We start from the raw sequence: 12,008 nt of genomic DNA on the forward strand, positions 1-12,008 counted from the left end.
ATAATCTTATTTCCCTAGCATTGGCATCCAAATCAGCAAATCACTTCGGAAATTGTTGTTTTGTTGTTTAAGATCTGAAATAACTAAATTTGCTAACGAGAAAGGAAATTTTACTTCACCCTTTTTTGCAATTCTGCACAGTATGGCATATGAGCAAAGTTACAATTTTTCACCTGGCATTCCAGAAGTATCAACTTTGCTCTGAATGCCTTGATATGAGATCAAGTTATTTTCATCCTGCAACTTTAAATTCAAATTGTTCATGTGGTTCACACCAGATCTGCAAAAAAATGCCAATTTCCAAACCCACTCGGTATCTGATAAAAGTGGTTTGTAACGGTTTTTCTCAGTAAGAAATATATCAATTTCATTCCTGAGATGAAAGAAGCATGAAACAACCTTTCCACAGCTAAGCCAGCGAACTGCAGTATAATATGTCAAGTCAACATACCCAGAATCACATTCCTTGAGAAAAGACCTAAACTGACGATAATTTAGTGCATGAGAGCGAATGAAATTTACCATAGAAGTAACAGGTTTCAAGACACAGCTCATATCAACATATTTTCCACAAAGTAATTGTTGGTGGATAACACAGTGAAGAAACATTAGTTTTGATATTTCTGCATCCTCACAAGCTTTTGTGATTTGCTCAACCAACCCCATTTTTATACCAGACATGATTTTTCCTCCATCAACTGTCACACACTGCAGACGATTTCAGTCCAAATTATATTCTGTTAGTGTTTTTTGAAGATATCTTCTCCTGTTGTAGTACCATGCATGCTGTAACGCTAATTCCTGTGCGACATTAAGTTCATCGTCAATGCCACGTAAAAATATTACGAGTTGCGAGGTATTACCATCAGTTGATTCATCGAGCAAGAGAATACCGACTAAAACATTGTGCTTTGCATACAACTTACTGGATAATGTTATTTCCCATATTTTCGATCCGACGAGCAATAGTATTTGGCAAAAGACTTATTATTTTAAAAATATTAAGTTTTTCTGGGCATAGCTCGGCCACTGCTTCCATCATACATTCTTTGATAATATTACTATCGATAAATGGTTTTCCTTTTTTAGCCAACACATAAGCAACGTTAAGGCTTCATTATCTGATATTTCTTTCGTAAATAAGCCTTGCTGAGAATGCAAACAATGACATAACGATTCAAATTTATCTGAACGCTTTTTCTCTAATAAATTTAGTTTATCCCTTTATCCCAGTGAGAGCAAACAAAGTTTGTGCCTGAAATTATCTTCAGGACTGAATATAGTGTTGTACTATCTTACCTTGGTAAGTAGTACAACATCTCCTATAGGTAAAGCTGACCTTGCTACTGCTTCTGCCTGGTATCTCCAACTCTGGGCCTGGCTCCCACTGAAGAGACCTCAATAAAGGTCGAAACTAATCTGGGTAGTGGCCACTCCCTTAATGCATAACAGTATACATATCTACAAGGAGATGTGTTTTGCATTATGGGAGATACTGGGATAGGAGAGTTGGTAGCTTGCTCCACCTTTGCTACGAGTTGCCTGGTATTGTACTACTTACCAAGGTAAGATAGTACAACACTATATTCAGTCCTGAAGATAATTTCAGGCACAAACTTTGTTTGCTCTCACTCGGATAAAGGATTAAACTAAATTTATTATATTCTAACCTAGTGAAAAATAAACTTACAACAGCTTTTTCTATAAATTGCAAAAACATTGAAGTGTGTTTTTGTTTCATAGTGGCAGTGTATACTGTATTCTTTCAACACAGCAACAGTGTTTTTACAAATGAGACATACAGCTTTATCTTTTGAGTTCGATTGTATGAAGAAGGTATTTTACGCCCCATTCTTCATTAAACACACGACATTCATGATCAACTTTTCTTTTCTTTTTTCCATCCATGTTAACCCTATAAAAGAGAATAAATTTATAAATAATTATAAAATTTTTAAAATCACGAGAACTCTGTATGAGCAAATATGTGAATACGCACCTTTAAATATACATTTATGCAATTACAAATTGAGTATTGCATTGCACCACTGCAATAATTTGGATATTTCGGTTAATAACTTACCCGAAATATCCAAAAAAAAAAGAAAAAAAATTTTTTTTTAATTTAAAAATTTTATTTTTATTTATTTCAAAAAAAATTTTAGTAAAAATTACCAAAAAAAATCTTATCACGACAATTTCTACGCACGAACAGATACTTTTTTTTTGAAATAGCCAAATTCATTTTTTTCAGTTCGGGAAACAATTTGTTTAAATTTTTGCTAGTCGTTAGTTTTTCAACTGAATATACACCGACAATTTACATGAAATTTTTTTTAATTTCGTATAACTTCGAGTTTTTTGTCAATGAATAAAGATCGGGAAATTTTGTTTTTATTTCATTTTAACCGTGTTTTTACCAACTTTTTTAAGTGTTCTTATTTTGTGCAACATAAATTTTTTTTGTTGATAAAAAAGTTTATTCGGATGTAACTTTTTTATTTCATTTTGAATTCTTTAAAATTTTTTTTCTTTATTAGTCCATTTTAACCGACCTTTTACAGTTAGAAAGACCATAACTTGGATTACGGTTACTTTTTGCTATTTGGGAATATATTTTGAACACAATTTTAATTAATGCATTTGAAATCTATCAACACCTCGTGTTATTTTTTGCAGATTCTTATTGAAAAATTAGTCCAATTGGCAGGCCGGATAAAATCGTATCGCGGGTTGTAATTTGGAGACCTCTGTTCTCGGCAAAGGAGGAGTTAATTTGCTATGGTCATCTACAGAGGGGTTGGAAGAGAAGAATGAGGTCAGGACTTATGCCACTGGCTGTGCCTACCAGTGGCACAAGCAGCAAGTTATCTACATTTATCCTTATCAAATTTAGACTTTGCTCTTTTGATGATTGTTTTTCAAGTGTTGGGGTAACTCTGTGTAGGAAGCAGGTCTTTTAGTCTCAAGAAAAGTGATAGGCAGTTTTCTTTTCTTGGACCACCTGGAACACTTCTTGGAGAACCATGGTTTGGGAAATTTGAACAGAGTGAGGAATGAAAGCTTACATTCCAACCTGGATTACTCCTGTAACAAAATTGCAATTCGTATCTGGATCAGAAGAATGAGTTATGATAAGGGGGTGAGCTGTATCCACTGAGAATAGACAATTTCAAAGGAAATATCAAAAATGCTTTTAAAAGTGTACTGTGAGGTGAAAACTACATATCTAGTGGGATGGTGAGCAAGAAATGTTTAGACAGATTAGTGTGCTAAGTATTCATTATGAAATATTTTAACTACAGCAGCATAAACTGGGCAGAGAGGAAACAGCACAATAAACAAAACTTTTGGAATTCTTGAGGGACAAAAATGTCTTAGGCAACATGCATTATAGAGAACACAACAATCAAGAATCTTGGATTTGGTCCTATTATCAGAGCATCTGATTGTAACTGAGATATCATTCTTGTCCCCAAATGATGAGAGTGACTATTTATCAGCAGCGGTGGCAAATTGCATATCTCAAGTGCAAAAGATAACATGATTTTGTGTAATGTGGATGACATAAAATCAAACAGGAATTATAAATGAAAGAGAGGTGGAGAGCAGTTGTATGAGAGATATCATCACTCAAACTAGGAATAGAAGATGAGATAAGCACTACAGTCCAAGAAATTCTTTCATTATGTGGCCAGTAGAAAGAGAGATAGAAATAAACGTAGATTAAGGACCTTGTTAAATGGAAATAAGGGCTGAGACAGTTAAGGTTAAGGTGTTTACTTATGACTTTATTGGATGAGTAGTTATTCTTGAAAAAGCAAGTTTCATTCCTCATGGATGAAGACGATTTAAGGTTTAGAACTGCATGATGAGAATATATTTGAAATACTAAGAACTCTGGAAGTCAATGAGATTGTGAGAATTATGGGATTTTGCCATGTGTTTTGAGAGAATGTGCTAAGGAAGCAACAGCTCCATTGACCTGGCTGATCAATGAAATTCTAGTTATTGGAAAAGTGTCTAGTGCCAATCTATAGACCAGTCTTTATTACTTCTGCAGTTAGTTATTATGAAGTTGGAGAAATTCATGAAAAATGGTATAAATATTGCAAAATGAGGATAATATAAACTATGATGTCAGCAGACTTGTTGTGGGCAAAGTGTTTCAGTTATCTGATTGCCTCTTATAATAATTATGGTGAGAAACTGTTGCTGGGTGGTGGCTAGCTATATGAAGATTTCTGCAAGGAAAGGATATATGTGGAATTACAAGACCAGTGATAATGAGAAGCTTAAAAGACAGTTTGGAGCTATAGCATGGACACATTAAACGAGGAAGTGTAATGAGCAATGACAACAAGAAATAAGAGGAAGTAAGAGGTGAAGTAAAAGATAAAGGAAAATAGGACAGTTTAGACTGAACAAAATAGGGTATGGGAAAGCCTGGGTGAACGTGGAGATGTGGCATAATGAGAGTTGATGTTGGAAGCAGTAGTAAATGTCTGTATGGCGATGGTTAGAACAGGGATGGGATAGTCTGGGATGCGAGGAGAGTAGTTGAGTCTGAGAAGATGTATAGGGTGAGAAGTGAAAAAGATTATTAGATATGGACAGGTGTTGAGAAATCAGTCAACAAGTGGCATGGGTAGGAGTGTTAGAGACATAACAGTGAACTGCTGTGGTTATTTATGAATTCCAGGAACATCAGAAATAAGGAGATGAAACTATTTTACTGACTGAGTTTATTCACCCCAAACTTGTTGGAATAAATGAAATGTGGTTGGATGTAGAGGATATATTGTCGTGACGTTCTGTTTTCATGTTGTGTTCTAATCTGCCATCTTGTTTCAAGTCACTCTTATTAATAAAACAACTAATTGCAAATTGATCACCGATCCAAAAGTAGGGAAATTTATAATTATACTGCGCCACCCTAATTTTAGATTAGTCTATATAAAACAGTAGGATCAATTCTTAATTAAGTTAGCAGTCTTCTCATTTAGGCCGAATTATTTACTATTCTACTTGGGGCACCCGCAAGATTCGAATTTTTTATGAACGGTGCAATAAAAGGGAATTCAGGCAAACAATATTTAGATTAACAAAATAAAACATTTAATATATGATATATAACAAATACAAGAATTTTGCTTTAAAATGAAACAATACAATCAACTTAATACATCTTGCTAAGTCACTCATGGCAATTCAATGTTCTAAACTTTCACATACAATTCACGGCTTCAAAATCACAAGCTTTCTTAACTCAAGTTAATAAAACAAAACTTTTTATTTAATCAGTCTCCACATATCTATCAGCTGGACTTAATGTTTAAATTCACAGCAAGCACTAATCAAGGTAGACAATATTCCAAGCAATCTTATTTCGGACTTTGAACTTCGAAGATATGTTAATGTTAGAATAAACAAACAAGTATGACTACACTTACCAGATACAATCTTCAATACATCAATTAATTGTGAGCACACTTATGAATTAACTTATTTACGTTAGCGGAACACAATAATAAAAATTCTCCAACGATTTAACTGAACTACTGTTAATCGCGCTTCACTACTCAAAAAAAAACACATCAATAAGGCACTGATATCCTTCCTTGTTTACTTTTCTCCAACTAGTTTAATTCAATATAATTCTTCTCAGGGCAACATAGAATTAAGACGTAATCCTAGACTACCTGGAACTAATCAGAATTTTCCATTGAATGTCCAGTTCTTTATTTTATCCGGTTACGGCATTAATTTTCCTTTACAACACAGCTGACTTCACTTGCAGCTAAGCATGTGATTCACTACGTTTTGGCTCACTTCTAAACACTATTCTCATGAATTTCTGCCCTAGAGAATTTATAATTCTCTTCTACTTCCTTTACTTGTATCCTACCTTCCTTCCCGCTCCGCAAAAACTTCCTCTCTTCCCTCTAATTAATAATCTTCTTAATGCCTTTCTTTTCTCTTTTCGTTTCAAGGTCACGCACTCTTCGACTCGTGCTTGTTTATTTCATGCGTCTCCATGACAACCCATGAACGCAAATACTTCGCTAATGTAATACAATGCTCTACTACTACATACGTGATTACATAACGTTAAATTTTTACAAATAAGAATTAACAGAATATTTGAGCTACTTAATCAGCTTTTTCATTACGTATACAATTATTTATAATAGCACTTTTCGTTACTTTATATATATATTTTAGTTATCATAAATTTCTACACATATTATTATTTAATAAATTAATAGTAGGTCAAGTTTAGAATAAATATTTAAATAGTAATCCTTAATTAAGGAACAATAAATAATTTTTATACAAATCATGATTAATATATAATAAGCAATGTTAAATGTGAATGAAAAAAATAAATTACACAACATAGTTTCATTCACAATTTAACAATATCCTAATGGGAATAAAAACATCATACCTTCCAATAAAAATGGAAGCGTATGATGTTCCATATGAAGATAGAAAGGACAAGAGGAATGGGAAAGGTACTGATGATAGCAGAGAATTATGTCCACTTAAGATGGAGATGCAACGTAGGTATAGTTGCAAGTTTTGAGACAGAGACAAAGAGATGCTCATATAGTCCAGGGATGTGGAGGGTGGGATAAAGAAATACATATAAGTAACTTGGGTTAATGAATAGTGGAAGGGTAATCATGAGTGATTTTATTATTACTTGACACATCTGAGGAGTCCAAAGACTCATCAACGGAGGGCACCTACCTACTCTACATCTTTCTCTCTCCGTCTATGCCACTTAATCCACGAACTACAGGGAACTACCATCTACAACAACACCCACTACACCTGCTACCTCTGTATGAGATTAGCTAACTTACCCCCAATTGAAAAAAAAAAAAAATTCCTCTTGTCATGACGAGAATTGAACTTAGGCCTTTTCCTAAAAAAATGCCTAAAAATGCCTTTTTTTTTCTAAAAAAAGTTCAATTAGACGTAGGCACCAGGGGAGGAACCCCCTTTTTTCAAGTCTTCAAGTCTGGAATCCCCCTTTCGAGTCTTCAAAATTCGAGTCATCAGAATTCAAGGAGAACCAGCCTACCAGTCCAGAACTCGGGGGTTAAGAGGATCTTTGGCAGAACTGAGTAGGTGTCTTAGTTTTGTTGGGGATTCAAAACTAAGACACCTACTCAGATCTTCCACACCTAGCCCACCCAGGGATATACAAAATACAATGCACATGTAACCTACCATAGATAGGGGAAACACGGCAAACTATGCCAATTAGGAAGGAAGAACACAAATGACACATTAAATACCTCCATTTTGGAAAAACCGGCCTTTCTGACCATGCACTCCAAACATACCACAGAATTGATTGGAAAAATACCAAGTCCCCACACTGCACCAAAACCTGGTTCGAGAAGAAATTCAAAGAAACATGTGAAATGCTCAAACATAACCCAAATCTGAACAAAAATGATGGCCTAACCATTCCAAGAATGTGGAGGACCCATCTGCAACCTTTATAGCAACCAGAACAAGCCAAAGAAAAATCCCAATACAAGAAGACTTGGTGAAGTTTTTTTTTTTTTTTCCTTAACATTCTATAGCAACTTGAACTGTACAAGGCCTGAAGAAAATCATAGTATAACAATCGAAACTGTGCAAACCAGAAGAATCTTAGTACATGAGGACTTTAGCAGAGTTTATTGTAGTTTTTCATTTATTATTATTATTTTTTTTTATATATATTTTTTTATTCTCAACTTTTATTTTATTTTATTTAATTATCGCTAGAGGTAAGGCTAAGAAAAAGATTAATAAGTAAAATAATCATTTCAACACGTGTGTTTCGTGTCCCTAAATTCGGAACTATGAATGCTGATCACCATGTAATCTTAAAGAATTTTATAAGTTGTCACAAGATACATTAGATAACATAGAGCCAAATGATTTTATATTAATATTAATAACAGGCAACTTAAATGCAAGATAAAGTCTTGCATTGCATTTCAGAGCTATCTGTGATGGGAAATCATGAAAAAAAAGTGTCTCAATTAAAATCGAAAAAGATTAATCAATTTCACTTCTTACAACTTATAAATAATAAATGGTTTTGCAGACATATCATTGTTCATAAATTTACCTGAGCAGCCAGATCTCAAAAATGACTAACTGACTGCTTGATAGTTAATAATAAATGATGGAAGAGGTGTCAATATTGACTCAGATCATCATTTAGTTATGGGAAGTATTACAATGCTACCAAATTGGATAAAGAAAAGAAAATCAAATAATAATGAACCTCACTTCTGTGCATATACTGAAATTTAACTATATATGCACTACTCTAAACATGGATTCTATTACAACTACTCATCAGTAGGACAAATGTCTAAATCTATGGCTCCCTCATACTACTACTACTACTGCATCTAATGAGCATACCATTTAATAGTAAATCATAAATTTCCTATGATTAAATGTGTAAGTTTATAGCCTGGTAACTAAATTCATGTTAAGTTGGTGTCTCTACCAAAGCATTTGTACTAGACTGAACTATAATTAGGTACGTGTCTCTATCAGGACAGACAATGAATTATCATTAGTATAATTCACTAGCATTTCATTGTAGATGAGTTACAGCGTGGTTTTCCAGGGAAAGTCCCAGTCAACTACCTGTGGTTGATTGATATACTTGCACATTCTGAGCACTAGGCAGAAATCACATTTCACCAATACCTCTCAATGGCTGTTGAAATACTTTGCTTTCATTAGTCCAGTTGCACTAGATGGGTTGGCCAGCAATCCTGCATAGTCGAGGCATTTCATAAGAAGGCAATAATTCTAGTCTAGGCTCAATTGTTTCATCAATAAATAGTTTCATTCAGTTCCAGTGAAGTGCCATACCTACTTCACTCTGCAGTCTGATTGGTTCATATGTTAAAGTCATTGCTTTTCTTAGAATATTTTATGCTTATAAGTTAACCATTTCTCACTGAAGAAAGAAAAAAAGTATTTTATAAAAAAATAAAAATTACAGAGCTCTTTTACTTACATTTGTGACAACTGCAAAAATATTTAGTCCTTCTAAGATATGTTGCCATGCACCTTAAAATTTAGAAAGAAAACAAAACTGCATTAATCAGATAAGTTTGAGTGCACACTAAAGTGTGTATTCAAACACAATTTCAAGTGTATAATTTAAAAATGTTAATATTATAGAGAATTTGTCAATGTTTAGTTTATGCATATAATGTGTATTAAACTGCAGCATTATTCAAAATTTGGTTTAGAGTCTAAACCAAAGCAAGGAGGAAAATTCTGAAAATCAAGCCTCTATTATGAGCTATATCAGTTAAATAAGAAAAAAAAAAGTGTTTTTTTTTTATTTATTTTTTATAGAGAGGTCTCTACTTTATTAACAAATGCCATAAGTATCAGAAATCAAGGAGAGCAGTTTTTGGCATTGGTCAACTCAACTTCAACAAAAAGTATAAGCATCAGCAAGACCTGGTTGACTTAAAATCATATAATTCCACATATAAAATGTAAAGTGAGGATTTCTAATGATAGACAAAGAACTTTATTTGAGGCCAACATCAGTGTAATCTTGAGGCCAACAGGACAAAATATAATGCTGCTCCTACAGGTCAGGGAGTCCACAGGATGATGTGGATGACATAAATTGGCAGATTAGCACAATTAGTGCATACTGAGCTAACAAAATGGAAATTTCAACTATGTTGACAGATTATTATTATTATTTAGGCCTCCAAGGAGTCAAAACACTCATCGCGGGAGGTCCCTCCTAGGAAACACAAAGTCTATCATACCACTCCTTAAACTCATTGACCGTTCTCGCTCTCACCACTCTATCAGGCAATGCATTCCATGGTTCAACCGCCCTCCATGCAAAGAAACCACTCCTCATCCTCTTGCTCACAGTTTCCTTTCATAACTTCCAGGGATGGCCCTTGTCATCATTCCTTCCCGCTGTTCAACCAAGCGAAGGAACTCCCAGTGTCAACCCTGTAACCACCTCTCAACAGTTTAAAAGTCTCAATCATATCACCTCTCTTTCTTCTATCCACTGAACTCTGCAGTTCACATTCCATCAGCCGATCCTCATAACTAACATTGTACAGTCCTGAAACTGTCTTTGTTATCCTCCTTTGTACCCTTACCACAGTTAATTTATCCCATTCAAATTCCGGGAACCAAATCTGAGAACAATAGTCTAAGTGTGGTCTGATCAGGGTCTTACACAACAGAATGATAACTCTTTTATCTCTGCAGGTCAGCATCCTTCTCATTATTGCAGCAATCTTCTGTGTTACCTTCAACACCTTTGCAATATGTCCCCTGAATTTCAATCATCAACACCAGATCTCTTGTCTCTCCTACTTCCTCCAGTATAGCTCCTCCAATAGAGTATGCAGCATCCCATCGATGTGTCCCAAACCTCAAGACCTTACATTTTGCTGCATTAAACTGATACCCCAATTCCTTTGCCCATCTGTCAAGCTTATTCAAATCCTCTTGCAGAACTACCACATCTGCACTATTATTTATAACCCTTCCCAGCTTCACATCATCCGCAAACAACTGAATATCCTTCTGCAATCCAGTCACAATGTCATTGATATAAAGGTTAAACAATATGGGTCCCAGTACTGAGCCCTGTGGGACCCCACTTGTAACCCTCTGCCTCCTTCAAATTTCCCCACCATACACAACTCTCTGATACCTATCGGACAGCCAATCCTGAATCCAGTTGACTGACCTGACATTCAAACCCATGTGTTGCAACTTAAATATAAGCTTATCATGTAGAACCCTGTGCCTTCAAATGCCTTCACTAAATCCAAGAAAATGGCAGTATATGCCTTTCCCTCATCTACTGCTCTTGTAACTTTATTATAAGAGGCTAACATATTACTAAAACAAGAGCGCCCCTTCACAAATCCATGTTGACTCTCACAAATAACATTACCCTCATCTGCCCAGTGTTGTATACGGTCTCTAACTAATTTCTCCAAGATCTTAACAACTACTGATGACACACAAACTGGCCTATAATTAGACATTCCAGTCTGCTTCTGCCCTTATGCAATGGCACTATCTTACCTTCCTTCCATTCCATGGGCACCTTTCTCACAGCCAGACTTTCATTGAAAAGCCAGGTTAAAGGCACTGTCAGTTCCCTAGCACATTCTCTCAAAACTCATGGTAAAATACCATCCAGTCCCAAAGCTTTACTGACATCCAGAGTACTCAGTATCTGAAACACACTTGCCTCCTGTACCTCTAAACCTCGAACCTGCTCTATCCCTCTAGCATTAAAATTTATTCCTCCAGGATGAAATACACCAATAAAGTGTTCATTGAACAAGTCCATTAAATAAATAAATTCCGTGATGATACAGCGTTCCCCCTTTTTACGGGAGTTCACGGTACCATCTTGTCCCCCCCCCCCCCCCCCAAATTTTATCCGGGCTCCGGAATCAGACCTATGGCTGGGTCAGTATTCCTGACTGTAATCCATGTGTGTCCTCGGACCGGTTTGCATGCTTGCATGATGAAAACCACCAGATAAACTGGCAGAAAAAAACCCTGCTGTCCACGCCCAAGACCGGCTAACTTGACTATGGCTGAGGAAGATCTCTGAGTTCCTCACGTCGTTGACGGGAATCGAACCTAGGACACTCCTTCCCCAGGCATATGGTTGCGAAGCGCAAAACCACTAGGCTAACTGAGCGAGCAACAAGTCTACTGTGTCCTCTGTATCAGTCACTCTATTTCCATTTTTATCCCACAATGTCATTCTTCCACAATCATTTCTTCTCCTACTTGCCTCAGCTAAAAAATTCCCTATGAGTTTCTTTGGATCTTAGGGCCTATCTCTTCTCATATTCCAGTTTTGCCTTCCTAACCATACTAGTCACTCTCTTGGCCTGTGTCTTATATTCTTCATGCATCTGCTCTTCACCTGTCTCCTTATATCTCTTCCA

The 12,008-nt window shown here is 35.5% G+C and overlaps 1 protein-coding gene across 1 annotated transcript in view; it reads right to left on the reverse strand.

Annotated features, from left to right (window-relative positions):
- The window catches only part of LOC150102797 (anoctamin-6-like), a 210,737-nt gene that overhangs the window by 71,690 nt on the left and 127,039 nt on the right, over positions 1-12,008 (reverse strand). The window contains exon 5 of the mRNA XM_090399801.1: positions 9,053-9,105. Coding sequence (XP_090255927.1) covers positions 9,053-9,105 — 53 coding nt within the window. The remainder of the gene's footprint in view (positions 1-9,052; positions 9,106-12,008) is intronic.

Source organism: Typopeltis vanoorti, chromosome 10 (assembly GCF_054136105.1).
Source record: "Typopeltis vanoorti isolate ZY-2024b chromosome 10, IOZ_Tvanoo_1.0, whole genome shotgun sequence".
In the NCBI taxonomy this organism is placed as follows: domain Eukaryota; kingdom Metazoa; phylum Arthropoda; class Arachnida; order Uropygi; family Thelyphonidae; genus Typopeltis; species Typopeltis vanoorti.